Here is a 16985-nt window from a genome sequence, read left to right on the forward strand (position 1 = left end):
GCAAACTATTAAAATAGCTATGCTGCTGTAGTTTTGGCTGTTAACCATTTCTGTGAAGTTGGTCAGGCACAGTTGTCATAAAATTTTGGTCTCCAAGGGATACTTCTCTTTATTACAGAATGGTTGAGGTTGGAAGGGACCTCTTGAGATCATCTAGTCCAACCTTGCTGCTCAAGCAGGGTCAGCTACTGCAGATTGCCCAGGACAATGTCCAGCCAAGTTTTGAATAATCTACAGAGGAGACTTCACAGTCTCTCGGTGCAACCTGCTCCAGTGTTTGATCACCACCACAGTTAAAAAAAAAAAAAGTGTTTTCATGTGTTCAGATTGAATTTCCTGGTTTTTAATTTGTGCCCATTGTCTCTTGTCCTGTCAGTGAGTACCACTGAGAAGAGTCTGGCTCCTTCTTTGTTCCCTCCCATCAGGTATTTATACCCATTGATAAGATCACCCTAAGCCTTCCCTTCTTGGACTGAAGAGTCACAGCTCGCTCATCCTCTTATTGCATGAAAGATGCTCAAGTCCTTTAATTACCTTTGATTATGATCTTTGAATCATGAGCCATGGGGTCCTGATGGACAACAAGCTGGAGATCAGCCAGCTCCCTCAGCACTCATGGGTGCAACCTGTCAGGCCCCGTGGACTTATATATGTCCAGTTTAAGTGCTCCCTGACCTGATCCTCTTCCACTGAGTGTAAGTCTGTCGTGCCCTTCCTTGTCTTTTCCTCTGGTTGTTGAAGTCTGGGATTCCTGAGGCTGGTCTTACCAGACAAGACAAGCAAAGATGGCATCAAGTACCTTAACATTTCCAGTGTGATTTGTCACAAGTTCTCCCACTCCATTCAGCAGTAAGTCCATGGTTTCCCTAGTCTCCCTTTTGCTGATTATGTACGTGTAGAATTCTTTCTTATTTCCATTCGCATGGCCTTGCCAGATTTGGCTCCAGGTTGTCCTTCACTTTCTTAACCCTGTCCCTGCAAGATGAGACAGCAGCCCTATATTCCTCCTGGGTCACTTCTCCATGCTTCCAGTGCTTGTAAACTTTGTTTGAGTTGAGTTAGGAGTTCCTTGCTTATCCATATGGGCCTCCTGCAACCTTTGCTTGATTTCCTTCTTATTGAGATGGACCTTTCTTGAGCTTGGAGGTGGTGACCCTTGAATATCAACTAGCTCTTCTGGTCTGCTCTTCCCTCCAGAGTGGTTTCCCATGGAGTCTTTCTTCCAAGGAGATGTCTGAAGAGCTTGAAGTCTGCCCACCCGAAATCCGTAGTTGTGGTCCTGCTTTTTGCCCTGCTCCTGCCTGTTAGGATCCTGAACTCCTACATATCAGAGAGCAACTATATCCATCCCTTGCTGTTGTTAACTATGCCCAACTACAGGGCAAGCACTGTGGTTCACATACTTATTCCTGGAGTTCATTTTTAAAGGTATCTCAAAAATCACTTCTGTTTCACCTTTCTGCTGTTACTGTTGTGATACAAAGCATTGCAAAAAAAAAAAAAAAAAATTCTTCTATTACTGTTTTCCTAATAATGGAAAATACGGATGTCCTCTATTTGTTTTATGTCCATTCTATTATTCCAGTTCAGTAAGGACTTACCAAAACATATTTATCTTTTCTGGGAGGGGTACAGGTACCTCCCCCATTAGAAATTGTTTAGGCCTTACAGAAACTTAATCACAGAAATGTAGGCAACATACTCACTAAAGCAATCTTTATGTTGTCCTATCCTTGGTAATTGTTTCCACAGGTCCTTTCCTAGCCATCAGTGTTTCATGATCCACTGAAGAAGGAAACAAGCTCTCTTGCAGCTGGCCTAGTTCTGTTGCGCCTTCAGAACTTACAGGGAAAATTGGTCCCACCTGGGTGTTAGAACTGTACCAGACTCCAGGTTTTCAAGGAGCAAGATGTCTCATTACACACAGTTCCCCGATAGGTCTTTCTCAGCTTTGGTTCACCTTTCTGCTATTATGGCATCCTTCAGAATATGTTGATGTTTTCTTACTCAGTTGTGAAGAGTCACTCCCTTTCCTTGGGCAGCTGATACACAGATTGCAGCCAGAGATGAGTTTTTCAAATGTTTTTTTTTTCAGATCTCATCTAGAACAATGAAACAGTTCACAACATGTGGAGTACTTTTAGTTATTCTGTGAATAGGGAAATTTGCATGTGCATAAATCTAAAGGTAGACATCATATAACTTGGTTATATTCTTAAGGAAATAATGGCCAATTTTCAGCTAGGCCACCAGCAACCCTGAACAGTTTTACTGAATACACTAGAATTAACTTAATTGGCTTGGATGAAACAGGATGACTGCTTAACTGGAGTGATTGCTAAAGCAATCACTAAAAATGCTGTGTGAAGAATGAATTGCATGCCACGTGTTCTCGGCTCTAGTAGATGTGAATAAAGCTGTGGCTTAACTGATGATTGGTCTTCAATGCCTGTCAAACAAGATAAATTTGCTATCTGAGACAATAAAATAAATTAAAACTCATTGCAAAAAAAAAAATCAAATGGTTATTGGATTGAAAAACATTGCATTTGTTTGAATTGTATAATTACAGGAAGACTCAACATTTTAAAGAACTTGATAAGTCTGCTTCAATTAAAGCAAAGAACAGTATCTTGGTGTTTGTAGCCCATTTTAAAACTTTAGGAAAACAGTGTTTCAACAGCATTGTTCTTAACTGAGCTCATATAAAATGTTTATATTCAGAGGATTCCATGAAATAGTGGTTAGGTGCATGTAATGTTAAGCCAAGAAAGCCTCCTACATGGGTTTCTTATTTAGTGAGAACATGTAAATTATTAAATCAGAATTGCATATTACTGTTGGTAGATTTGCTCTTTCCAGTAATAGATCAACAGGCTCTGTGCCAATGCTTCTGTCACTTCCTGCATTCAGCAGATACTGCATTATACGTTGGCTCTTCACATTAAGGTTTGATGAGATTGCTTGCTGTCAAATTCATCAGGATGGACTATATATACATGTCATGCTCAGCAGAGTTATCATGGTTGTTGTTAGTGTTCTTAGCATTTCATTAAACTTTTTCAAAATGTTCTTGTATTGGTCTTCCAACTCTCACAATTGTCATATTTGTAACAGCTATTTGGTACAGAACTGTACAACTTTGTCTTTATCCTGGGTAAGGGAAGAACATGCAGTTTAGCCAAATATTCCCAGCATCTTGGGAATAATTAGGTACTTTGAAACTGACTTCCAAGTCATGTGAAAGCAAATCTTATATGGGGGGAAAGGGGAGTAGGGAGCTCAGCTGATGTCCCATATAGGCAAAAAGGTTCAAAATTAGGGACTGCGTCAAAGGAAAGAAACCTCTTTCTGAAATCTCCTGTGAGACAAACAAATGATGCGATAAAAGTATTTGCATTGCAGTTTAGCATAATAAATTCATTCTTCAAAGCAAAGCAGCATTGTTTTATTAAGGACAGAACTCTTGGGTTTTTTAAGTTTTTGTAGCTCTATGGTAATCAATATAAAGAAAAGCAGCTGCAATTCTGTTACAGTTTGATATTTCTAAAAGAAAAATCAATAAAGTCAGTCCACTGAAGTTAAAGGGAAGATGTTCTTAAATTTGTCTCTTAGGCTTTCTGTGAAACTCTGGAGGAAACAAATTACCGTCTACAAAAAGAACTGCTTGAAAAACAAAGGGAGGTTGAATCGCTGAAGAAATTGTTAAGTGAAAAGCAACTTCATATAGATGCTATTGAAAGAAGAATTAGGTATGTAGAAATTTTATGGGGTTTAGGAGTTTCTTTTCATGAAGGCATTTTCTCACAGGCACCAGCTTTAAATGTACTCGTGGAAACACTTTGCCCCTCATAACCACACATAAAGCAATTTTTTCAGTGGGCTCTTTCTCATATGCTGGCTAACAAGCTGCTGTTTAGTACAAATGACTGAGAAAGTGTTGTCCCATCTCTTCCCTCTAAAGTAACTGCAATTACATTTCATAATCCTTTAAGTCCTGTAAAGATAAGGCAAAGATTCTCTTCTGCTTTTGAAATGTTGGATATGTGAAATGCCCTGCTAGAGATGAGAGCAGTGGAAAAACTTCCACCTGTACTCAAAGCTTTGACAGACCATAGTGATCAAGTGATTATATGTCTGTATAAATGTCTTTAATTTTGTTCTGAATTGCCTAGGATGATGCCACAGATCGTCCATTTAAATCTAAGGAAAAAAATGGTGGAGTTTTATTACAAACTTTATGGCGCCTGTCTGCTAAACTTTGTAGCAGGCCCAGCAGATTTGAAGTTGGGCTATTCAGTGTCCTGATAGACCTGCTGAATCAGTCATTGTGGGGTTTCCTTAGCAAAGGAGTAAATTCCCATGGTCCCTTTAGAAGTTATTTTAATACTCCTTGGGTTGTTGAGTCTAGCAAATCCAGGTTAACTAACAAATCACATCTTTGGATATAAGGTTTAAGTGAACTACATTTGGAAAAGGATTTAAATGGAATTGTTGTGGCTTATTGAAAATTCTGATCTGAATACCATATTCAGTTTGTCACGTACTCCTGAAGGCAAGTAATTACATTTGAAAGATGTTTTCCCTGTTTGACGAGGAAGTTCTGACTACTGCTAGCTTAAACAGTGAAATAGCCAATAAAAATTAAATAACTCGTATTTGGCTAAAACATCATGATAGGAAATTCTGTGTGACTAAAAATAAAACAAGAAGGCATGAGTAGCAAAAATGGATTTTATTTTTTAGTGCTTTCCCTGAAGACATTATTTTTTTTAACACACAAATGCCCTGCCAGTTTCCCAGATGTTTAAAATTATTGAAAGTCGGCCAAGTAGTATCTGAAGTATTAATGGAAAATAACTCCTGTGATTTTTAGTTGTAAAAGTTAGCAGGTAAACCCATGACCTTGTTTAAGAAATTCAGCATGTCTGATGGGAATTGAACCCAAAAGAAATGGGGTCTGTCTTTGGCCTTGTTGAAGTGGAATTTTGATCTGATGGCCCAACAAGAATTCAGCATCTTCTGCCTTTACGCTTGAAAGGCCAGGTACCTAAAATGTATGTGAGGTAGGAGGGGACAATTGGACAAGGCATCAGACTTGTAGGCCTTTACATGTCATGCTGGATTTGGCCCAAACATAGGCCAATAAACATGTTAGAGAATACTGCTGAGGTATTACTTAAAATGTGTGCATTAAAATAAAACTATAGAAACAATAGTAGTTAAAGTAATATAAAAAGAGGGTGAAATAATAGTAGTATCACTTTCAACACAAAATTGTTCACAAGCTTTTCTTTCCAATTCAAGTGCCAGCTTTCAACACTAAATTGATAGATGTTTTCCACACGGAGCAATACTTAGGAAACAAGTTTTTTTGATAATTTGACATGACCATATTCCCATTTGTAGCCAGGCTAGTCGGACTGCCAGCTCGTGTTGCTGTTAAGAAAAAATTACTACCTGTCTCTTTATCATTAATGGGAAGATGTATTGCTCTGAAATGTAATATGTGACCCTAAAGTTACAATGAGAAACTTGGGAAAGTGTTGAAGAAATGTATTTATCATCCTGCCTGTCTTCTGACTATGTTTTGGTTATAATCCTTGTGCCTTTTAGGCAAGATGTGTGTGGCTTAGATCATCTGCTTGTAATTTCTCACCTGAAGTAATAATCAGTCCTCTGGGACTTGAAGTTTGTAAAACTACTAAATTGTGATGTAACCAGAGGATTGAATTAGTTTAGGAATAAGCAGCTGGAGCAAATAAACTGTTTGAATAGCTATCCAGTGCAAGCCCTGCATCTCTGTAGTAATAAAAGAAATGGGGCATGTAGGAGTGAGATTGATAGGTTCCCAGAAACTGCAAAGTTTAAAATGAAACAAACAGCTCTTCAGTGATGAATGTTTGCTGTGTGGATTGGTGGTACTCTGTTCTTATTTGTTGTAGGGATTTATCTTTAGGAAAAATGACTCGTCAAATGTCAGGAGAAGAAAGTGAGTGCAGTGGTGAGGTGGAGTCTTCTGCAGTAGAAGCAGACCAGGGTACGCTGGGTGAGGACAGCTGGTAAATACTATTATTTTACTTAAAACATATTTAAGGCTTTTTTTAAGTATGTTTTTAAATGTTTGGTCTTACATAAATTCAGAACAGCTGAGGAATTCAGCATTTTATTGCACCTCTCTGTAGCTATCCCATGTTTCATAAAGGCCCTCAGGATAGATAATTTTAGATGTGGAATAAGTGGTAAGTTGGACAAGCTTTGTAAATGTTTTGTGGATTGCTGGCATAAAATGACTATGGAGAATCATATTAGTTTCCATTTGACAAAGCTTATTGATCCGTTGTTGCAGCTCAGATAAAGAGAACCATGAGGCATGCTGGAGTGGCTCTTTGGCTGAAAATTCTGTACCAGAAATTGAAGTCGCTGAAGTAGCGTATACAGCTGATGAAGAATAGATCGGTAGCAGCTGCTATTACCTGGGAAAGGTTCATGTTTGGGACATACTCTGTGGGTAGGGGCATAGAGTAGCTGTGAAGAATTTACAGCAAGGAGCAAGAATGCACATATTGAATGTTTACATAAATCCTTTACAAATTATTAACGTAAGAAATATACCCAGTGCTGCTTTGATTTCAGTTTTTATCTAGCCTTTATATATTTAATATATTAAAGTTTAATAAGGGCTAAAATCAGCTGAAGTTTAGATAGTGTACATACACAATTTGGCTGACTTTCCTAGCAGAGTGACGAAAGCTTCACATTAAATCACCAAACACATTTAACTAGCATGTCATATGTTGCCACTGATGTGACACATTTGAAGTGTTCATCTGTTTGGTATTTGTGTTTTCATATTCTTATAGCCATAAGTTAATGCTTGTTGAAGTAAAAATGGACTCATCTTACATTTCCTGAGAGTGTAGAATGTGTTGTTTTTAAATTATAAAGCTGAAGAATATTCCTCTGGAAATTTTAATGCAATGCAATAGGAAAACTTACAGTACCAAGAGAAAAGTACTTACGCAATGGGATTGTAGTTGGACATTTTAAAAAAAAAAATGGTCATTTTTGCTGAAGGAACTAATATGAGACCCCCAAAACACTGTGTATTTTCATCCCAAGATAGCATGCTGTAATACTTTTTGTTCGGTAATGCTGCTTTTAAAATCTGGGATACCTTTGCTATATACCCATGTAACAATAAAAATTGGTGAGTTTGCCTTTTACTTGGAACACTACCTCTTACCATCTTGCTAATACATTCATGTTTGTTCAGAAATATTCCAGATTATATGGACATAATTGTAAGACTTGTAAAGCCATATTTTTCCTGCACAGTTCATAACTAGATTGAATCTAGTTGCAATGTATTTTTGTTTCAATATATTGTATACATGGGGATATTGCTACATATGTTCTATAGCCTATTTTTCAAAATGTATTACGACAGGAGATGCACTTTATAATTACGACTCCATTGTGCCAAGTTCAGTTGGCTAATTGGTTGAGAAAGGGGAGTTGCAGGGAGATGATTATGTAGTGCCTTTTTGTATTTTACTTGTTCATTACTGCAGAATTTTGCTACAGTGCTCTGTGTCAGCTCTGTGGAATCTTTGATGCAGCTTGTTTCTGTTCTTCACTTATTTACTGGAAGTGCCTTGTTTTATTCTGCTTTTCCAATAGGAAGAATGCTGTTTTGTTTTAAATCTTTTTTTCGCCGTATACCACCCACATCGTTGTTTAATGTTGTCAATATGCAGTGTCTTTGTGCTGGAGTTTTCAAAGGGAGCTTTGTACTTCAGGCTGTGCATACAATGACCTTTATGCAGAACTGTATAAACCTTCCTGGTGAAATAAAACTATGGACAAAACACCTGTCTTCTCTTCTCCGTTGTAGAAAAAATGTTCAATGCCTTGTCTAGTAAAAGGATAAAAATACTATTAGAAAGAGACATTTCTTACCTCAGTGATTTCCTACAGTTACTCAGCTTTTGGTCTGAGTTCTGTTTGTACCAAAAAATGTGTGCATGAAAATGAATGAGAATTCTGTAATGAGAGACCAGAAAACTTACTGTACTTCTGCTGAAGATTAAAATAAAAAAAGGAACTGATTTTTTTTTTATATTCTACATGAATCCTCATAGATGTTGAGTGAACTCAATAAAGTTTTGACACCTTATTGAAAATTCATGTAATCTTTTGTCAGATATCACTTGTATATTTGAAAAGAAGGTTGAACTGTGTATATTGAAATAGTATTAGGTTTGCGACCATAAATGTTTTAAAAATCTTGAAAACGTGCTTGGGTCATACATGCTAGGAATTTCTAAAGTACTTTAGGTAAATCTGCAAATCTAGTCACTAAAGAAAGCATTAATATAATTTACAATTTAGTCGTGAGAGGGCAAAGGAATGGAATTTTTTTGTGCTCTGTCTTTAAGGTTTATAAGATATATTGCTGATCAAAATATTTAGTATCACATGAATAGACATTTTTGTTTAGGGGGACCTTGATTTTTAATTAAACTGAGCTGAAAGATGTGGATTTGTTCAGCAGCCATGTAGTATCACTTGGCCTATGTTCTTGGTTTAATGAATGGTTGCCCCCCTAAGGGACATGCAGAATTTGAGTACAACCCATGGTGGCCTTGAACATCCTAACTGAGGTGGTTTCCAAGTCTGTCCTATATTTAACTGTTTCTGGTGTTCTTGCTTCCATTCTGGCAATTCATCTGTTTTCCACCCATTTCCTTCTCATTTCGCTCACTGCTGCAATTTTAGTAAAGAAGCCAAGTTTCGATTATTTCATTCATGAGAATTTGACAGTGGAGTTCTGTGCTCTTCACAATGAGCAGAGGAGTATTCAAACTGGAATTGTAGCAGAGTGAACTAATTGTAAGAATTGCAACCAGTAACACTTTGTTCTTTTCTGTCGTAGTTAAATCACTCCAAAGGTAATTGTCTTAATAGTTCAGCCACTGATTTACAGTGGGGTTTTTTTCCCTCAGTTTTAGATTTTTAATACATTATACCCAGCTGAATCTTACTGGGGGTTTGCTTTTTTTTTTTTTTTTTTTTAATACTACATCTTAAATTTAGTAATCCTGCAGGACTTTTTATCCTACAAAGCACTTGCAGTCTGCCCACACCACTTCTCTGCTTTTGATTTGTATACTCCTAAATCAATTAAAATGCTGACTAGTCTTGAATCAAGAATGAGTCCACATAAAACTCCCACTTCATATCTTTCCCACTGTGACAACCATTGATTACTGTGACTATAATAGTCCCATTGAACCAAGCTCAAGGAAGGGAGGAGATTCACAAAACTGCACCTGACGGTTGCAGGAGAGAATAGCCTATGCCGTGTGTTTTCCAGCAGGCTACAGTACTCACCTCTTTGTGTTAAGCATCTCTTTGTTGCTCTGGGGGGTCATAGTTGCAGAGAAAAGGGATGTGGAAAGCTCCTGTTGTAGGTGGTATATCTGTCCCAAATTGGTTTTGCTCTGTGCACCTCATTAGACCACTAGTTTGATTTTTCTCTGTGGTTTCTATTCCTTCGTTGAAATGTAGCTATGAAGCAGTAGCAGTTATCCTGCCAGAAATTTGCTTTTCTAGTAGAACGGATGACAAATGCAACTTTCTATAGGAAGTTTTATATGGTTTTGTTTGTGGAGGTTTTTTTTCCCATGCTACAGCAGGCTGTAATACACACTGGGAGAGGAATTCTGAAGAGCTATGCTCTGAAGCTGCTGCTGCTGCTGCAATCAGGTTTTTTAAGAAATGTCAGATAAATAAATAGCCCAAGGTCATGAATCACCAAGGAAGGGAAGAATCCTGTAGGAAACACTCCCTTTATGGAACACCGGGTCTAGGGGTCTGTCTTTGTGTCATTCCTTTCTATATTTCAATCAAATCTTTGTCCCAGAGATCAGTACATTCAGATTTCTAGACATGTCCAACATTCAAAACTAGATATGTACTTTTCCTATAAACTACAGGGCTTGGTTTAAGGGATGCTAGGGTAGCTGAACTGTATCTTCACATCCATGTTTCTTTGTTTGAGCTTGGAGTACTGATAATGCAGCTGTCTTCAAAAGATGTCTCTCTTAAACAGTTTGTATTCTGGGTGAGCAGTCAATGTACTGACCGGTGGAGTTTTTTGTTCTACGTTTTGATTTTTTTATCTTTATCACATTTTTAATGCATAGGATCTTAACCTCCTAACTGAAAGAAAAGATGAGAGAGAAAGTGGAAGAGGCAGAGGAGAAAGAGGGGATTGCCTTTTCCATAGTTTACACTTGAGGATTTTTCCCCTTTGAAAGTAAAACTTGGTTCAATCATTTGCTAACTAGAATTGCTTCTCCACTAAATGTTTGCAGCCCCTCATTGTGCTAACCTTTATCCTCGTCTTGTTTCAAAGGGCAACCTTTTGTGCTTGGTCCTTCCCAGGTTGTGCATTGCAAGGAAAACAAAACTGAGCTAGAGCTTTTGTTAAATGTTTTCAATCTTCTTCCAGAGTTTGACGTATCTTTTGTTATCTGATGCAAATGTAAAGATTTGGAAGAGTGGAAAAGTGGGGAAATGCAGTCCTTTATTATAAACAAAAAAAGATTAACAGATTCTTATCTTGTAATAGATATAAGTGACAAACTTACATCACCTTAACTTATGAGTAACAGTGACTGTTGGCCACATCTATTTCTGCTGTTGCTTTATAGATCATTCTCCAGTTGGATAGCTTGGGTGATACACTGGAATAGGAAATGTTTCTCTAAATTTCTCCTTTGGTTGATGGATTCAGAACCATTCTGATGGTTGTTCCAGAGTCAGGAGAAGGCTGTCACGAGATGTGTCTAAGCATAACCCTATAAGCCACATACAAAGCATCTTTTTTCTTCTGGTAGGCACATTTCAAAGCTCCAAACTGCAGTTTTATCCAGCATCATGAAAATACACTGATAGTAGCATTGAAGGATCCTGTTTAACAAGGGTCAGTGTTACATTTAGGCTGCCCACAGCACAGGATGTGCACAGGCAGGATGTTTCTGGAAGACAAACATTTTTCACTATCATGGAGAGGTAACAGGAAGGCTGAAGGAGCTATGCAAACAGCCAAAGTTACTGAGTCCTCCAATGTAAATCTCTGTAGCTGGATACATCAGAAAGCCTGATGTGTAGTTCATTTTTATGTAACAAAGAATGAAAATTTTTAGCATGAAGTCTTTCTGCAGTGGAACAGCACCTGACACTAAAATTACAATTCAGGAAAGCTAATGATGTTCTAGCTGAACTGGCAAAGCTTCTCTTTCTCTTTTTATACCTTCAACCTCCAACGGACAGGCAGAGAAGTAGTCTGCAACGCCTTTGTCTCATGTGTAACCCAGATCCGTACCCTCTGCCTGTCCCTGTTTGTGTGACTTGTGCCTTTTCTGTCTCATCAAGGATATCACGGGGCACCAGCCCAGGCTGGAGTTCTGGTATTGCTTGTAAAGATCCCAAACTGCAAGCAGGGCAGTGTGGCTCTGGAGAAAGAGGAGACTTGGGAGTAGTGACCTTGAGCAGTAATTTCAGTCCAGTCCTCAAAAGTGCTGTCGCTGCTAGCCAAAGCTGAACGCTTCGGCTTTAGGAGACAGGAACATGCATCGTCAGAGAAGAGAACATCCCCCACGGTGCAGAAAGCATCGGCGTGGGTCCTGCCTGCCAGCAGGCGTTGTGGCTCATCTGATTAAAGCACTGGCCTAATAAACGGGATTCTGGGCTCAACTCCCAGCACTGGCTGAGTCTCATCTGTCTTAAGGGAAGTCAGCAGGTTCTCCACAACCCTTTGTTAAGCTTTCAGGAGTACATGGTTTTCAACACAGTCTTCATGGGGACCTTTCCTCTTTTTACCCCTTTTAAGCTCTTCATGGAGATCCTAAATGCTTGCTGCTTTGTACTCAGCACTCCTGTGACTCAAGGATTGTCAAGGTGCTCTCCAAATAATGAATTTGTTCCCACTTTGAGAGATAGGTATTTTTTTTCCTTCTGCTTTGCAAATAGAGAAAATGAGGAAGAAAGCAATTATATGATTCACCCTAATTGCACAGTAAGTCAGTTGGTGTAGTCTTAGTGTTACTGCTGATCCCATAGACTTGTCAGCAGGTTAAAATTAGATGATTCGCTGATCCGGTGAGACTCCTGTCTGTATAATACAGGAACTGTGTCCTGGATATCTCAACTGGGTTTCAAGTAGGTCTAAATATCCTTGCTCATAAATTTTTAGCTGCTTCTAGATTTTATAATACTCCTTTCTTCTACCAGTTCAAACTGAAAACAGTAGGATGCCTGCATTAATATAGTGGGGAAACAAGCCTCTGCTCTCTGAACCCCCTGTGGATTAATGCTTTTCATCTAGAAGAAACCTCAGCTGCCACAGCTGTTTTATGGAAATGTTGAGGATGACTATGAAATGCTGATCATGTGTTTGTTTGGCAGTTAATGTGGGTTTGTCAAGCATTGCTCATCTGGCAAGTGCCTATTGGGAAAAGGTTGCGCACTGACCTTTAAAGATCTCATTACTGCTTTGCATGTTTGAAAAATAAATAAATAGAGAGATAAATAAATAAATAAATGTGGTTTAGGAAGCAGTTGCAACATGTGGCAAACCTACAGGATCTCTCCTTCCAAATTTCCTGTGGCTCTTTCCTAGGTGTTCTCAGCATTTCTGATAACCAGCTTATGGGGTGGATAGTTTGTGATGTGAAGGTGTCTCCCTTTCCCCCTCATTCTGTCATATAAATATGCCTGTTACAGGGATAAGCAGAGGCATCGGGCAAGAGATCTACCCTATTATGACTTTGTACATTTAGGGAAAGTCTTGTCCGGAGAAGTTTATTTTTTGTGTGTTGATTTAGAAACCTTGCAGCATAGCTTGTAGGATAACGTAAAACTAACAAAAACATCATGTGATTCTTTTTAGATTTGAGTTGGGCAAGGGGATTATAACTTGCATGGGAAGAGGCAGATGAAAAAACTGTCTCATTCTATGTAATCTTTTGAAAAACAGTAGAATCAGCCATTCAGTAAGATGTTGATGTGCCTATAGAGGTGTTGTTTCTGCTTACATGTAAAAGAAGAGCCCAGATAAGCCAGCTTCTTGTGGAGATCACTGCTTTTTCATCTCACACCAGTCAGATCTGACTCAATTGTCCTTACTTAAATAGGCAATTAAAAAATAAGTAAGTTGAGAGTGTTGCAAAATTAATGTACAAAGTAATGTGTTATGAAGGAGTATGTAACAATGAAAAATTAAGCTCAACCTTGCTGTGAGTTAACCTGAGAAACAGAACATGTGCAAATAATTACTTTTCTTTATCTTTGCTGTCGCCATGCTGTAGTCAACTACCAACCACCGACATCTGTGAGCTATGTGTTTCATTTCTGAGTCTAGAAAACCACGGAAAGACCAACAGCTTTCACTTCTCAAATGATGTGAGTTACACGAGACTCGTGATCATCCAAAGGTCAGAGCACGATCTCTTCTCTCAACAAAGAGGCTGCTCTGTTCTGCTCTGGTGAAGCAGCTGTTGGCTCAGATTTCAGTTTATTCAGACACAGTATGTGCTCTAGACAGATTCTCAGCCTACATAAATGAATGTCTTGACTACTTATTTTCCCCCATAATTTTTTTTTCTCCTATTGTCGTCTTTGTGAAATAAACCCCTTTGTGTTCAACCACAAGTGTCTGATACAACATATAGATAAGGTCTCTCATCAGGTTAGTGCTATTACAAACCTTTTCTGAAATTTCTTGGTCCATGCAGGAGGATTTTTTTCCTAGCTCAGGAAACTAAATCGATTAGACACATTTTGCTGACAGAGCTTGCAAAGCATTGGGAGGTGTTTCAGGTTTTAACCTGAAAAGTATGAGGTGGTCTCTGCTACCCACGTTCAGCTATTAACTTCTGAAACTTTTCATTACAGCCACAGGAAGGTCACTGGTAACATAATCCATTTTACTTGTGCATCCACATGGAGTTTCCACTGTATTTATTTTTGGTTTAGCAGAAATTACCTGAGCCAAAGGCAGCATTTTTTTTTTTTAACCTGCTCTTGTGACCAGATTTGGTATTTGCCACTTGCCACCATTTCTAGCTTAGCCAAGACACTGTAATAGCCTCTTGTTGCAGAAGCTCTGAAGGGCTTTTTCTCTCAAGCTCTTGCTTGTGCAGTGTAAAAAGAACTTTTGCAAAGCATGGTGAAAGAATCAGAGCATTATCTATATGATTTATTCTCCTTGTTCTTGAGATTCGCCTATTATGGTTTCTTCTTTCCAGCCTATTTTCTTCTTTCAGGAGGAACATTTTGCAGTGCCTTACTTCAGGTACTCTTACAGTACCTGAAGAGGGATGCATGCATGAGATGCTCCAGCGTATAGCGATACTTCTTCAAGCATCGCAACGATTGTTCCGGAGAGCTCAATAAACGACCCAAGTTACACGTAGACACAGCCCTAGAACAACTAACAGGGCTGCAGACTTTGTTCCTTAGTGGACAAAGCGCCCAAACCCAATTCAGCTCTACTGTGTAGCCAGTCCTGAAAATGGGGCTAATCTGCTCAATGTGTCAGTTCAGACTGAATTTCCTTTGACGAATAAGACCTCTCCTTCTTGGTAAAATTACCTTTTAAGATCCAAATCCTCAATAAATCAAAAAGTGATTAATGCTACACTTGAACATCCTCAACAGCCTCAAAACCAACAGTTGCAATACCTTCCTATGGGCACGTCCCCCATGTTCCCACCTAACCTAATGTAGCACTGACATTACCATACAATGACAGACGTGCCCTGAACCCTAGCAAGGGCTGAGAGGCACAGACTCGACCAAGAAATCCCTCTTCACAGTTCAGTGTCCTCAGTGTGGTGCAATGATATCCAGCTCGCAGCTGGTTACTGCAAAGCAAAATTCGCTGAACCACTATTAAAAGAGGTTAAGAAGTCATCATGCTGGGCTGAACTTCTCTTTGAAAATGGGTACTTTTAACTGATTTAATCTTTGTCTTAGCTCCAGTTTGTCATGGTGTGAGTGTGTAAGGAGAGGGCTGATAAAGTTCTGCATGAAGGCCTGCTTCTGAGGTCCTGCTGTCCTGCATATTTGCAAGTCCAGAGCAGGGAACCAAGCTGGGTGCCAAGGTAGCCATAGACAGGGGAAGATAAGAGAAGAGACAGAGGCCAGAAAAGCAGCTGAGAAGGTGGGTTAGTATTTAAAAAGCATTTTAGCTTTGAAAAAGTGGGGATTTGTGGGGGGGAGTGGAAGGGTTCCCCCGCCCGCTTTTTGAGCAGCACTTCCAAGCAGGCCCTCTTCCCTCCAGCACGAGCAGTAAGACTGGAACCAGGTCCTGTATGAAAATCACAGCTTTCTGAGCCCGCTGGAGTTTCTTGCTGTACGCTGAATCCAGAGCTCCTCCTGGAGGTCCGCAGAGTCCAAGCCCTGCCGCTGATGGAGCTCATCGCTGCTGCTTGGCACAAACATCAGTGCACCGGGCACTTCAACAACCCTGCATACATACAGGATATATACAATAGGAAGGTATAGGGTAATACAGAAACCGTGCGTATGCCTATACATAGGCAGTCCTAGCTGACTTCAGTTAGTTCTGCAGCTGCACCAAGGTCCCTTTGGTAAGCTGAATCCAATCACAAAAATAAAGATAATACATCTGAACATATTTACATGTTAAATATATCTTAAGACTTACATTCCTTCCGAAGTGCACATTTTATTTTTTGAGGAAAGGGTGCTAAACTCGGGGTGGAGGGGGGGTCCATGTAAATCCTGTTTGAACCCACAAAACACGCCTCACCCAGTAAGACAGTACATCTTTGAAAGCTGATGTCATACCAATGAGAGGCATCGAGACTCATTACCTACACGGGAAAAGACTGCTAGCTCAGACCAATTAGCCTCCCACCTATTCCATTAAACTTAGCTCACTTACAAACCCCAGATCCTCAATGTAGACACACGTTGCCATTCAAGTCTAGGAGAATCAGATGCCTCCTCTGTGAGAAAGCCAGCTGAGTGGGGACCTACACAGCCCTGCTGCCTTAAAAACAGCCGGGGTAACACTGGCTGGTGAGATAGCACAGGGAGAGGGTGTAAAGGGGTTGGGGGAGTGGGATGCCCAAACTGTCTTGACAGGGCGTTTGCTCAAAGCTCATCTCAGTAAAGAGGAAGAGAACGATCAACTCTATTAAACAGCAACTGGGGAATTACCAGGAGACTTTTAGTTGCAGGGGCCAGAAAGTCAGCTAAGCAGACATGCAAGCAAAACACGAAAACACGAGGATATCTAGTGTGCAGAAGAGGGGAGCAGGGCAGCAGAGGGGCCTGCGTGACCCTGCCAGACACCGCCATCCTAGTTATACAAGGATGTTTAGAAATTTCTAGGCACATATTAACATTTCATAACTATATTGGCTAGCTTTATCTGTTGCACTGCAAATAAGGATCCCAAGCGTATATATAGTTCAGCGAGGGCCAGTTAATTACACATTGATAACAAAAAAATAAACCACTTAAACCATGATCAGTCACGTGAACTGGGCAGGATTTCCTTACAATATACATCTGACCGAACAGTGCTACGATGGTGGGTCTTGCAGCGGTCTCTGCAATGGGGTCAGACGTGACAAAATATGACAGCTATGTAAGATTAGACTGGTGATAGCTGGCATTTCTTTAGATGTTCAAGCTAGTCCCTGTTGTTAAGTAATTTTTTGAGAGTAAAGCTGCCTCCTTAATGTTTCTAAAAAAAAATTACATCATTAAAAAATTTAGGCACTACATCATATAAAACTGTGAGATTTTCTGATCAGAAATAATCCCATACATGTCCATCCTCTTCTTCCACTCCCCTCAACCTCCCCCCCTGCCCCCAACAGCTGTATACACAGCAGGCACATGTATGTACCAGAACAGTTCCTTGACATTTTGTGATG

The 16985-nt window shown here is 39.5% G+C and overlaps 1 protein-coding gene across 4 annotated transcripts in view; it reads left to right on the plus strand.

Moving 5' to 3' along the window:
• The window catches only part of SNX16 (sorting nexin 16), a 29596-nt gene extending 21417 nt beyond the window's left edge, over window positions 1-8179 (plus strand). For 3 of the 4 annotated variants that reach the window (XM_030011587.2, XM_030011591.2, XM_030011589.2), the window contains exons 6-8: window positions 3616-3752; window positions 5946-6062; window positions 6350-8179. In XM_030011587.2, the coding sequence (XP_029867447.1) occupies window positions 3616-3752; window positions 5946-6062; window positions 6350-6455 (360 nt within the window). In that variant the 3' untranslated portion in view covers window positions 6456-8179. The remainder of the gene's footprint in view (window positions 1-3615; window positions 3753-5945; window positions 6063-6349) is intronic. The other variant, XM_030011592.2, reaches the window with a different exon arrangement.
• Window positions 8180-16985: the final 8806 nt, after the last annotated feature.

This window comes from Aquila chrysaetos, chromosome 4 (genome assembly GCF_900496995.4).
Source record: "Aquila chrysaetos chrysaetos chromosome 4, bAquChr1.4, whole genome shotgun sequence".
Classification (NCBI taxonomy): Eukaryota; Metazoa; Chordata; class Aves; order Accipitriformes; family Accipitridae; genus Aquila; species Aquila chrysaetos.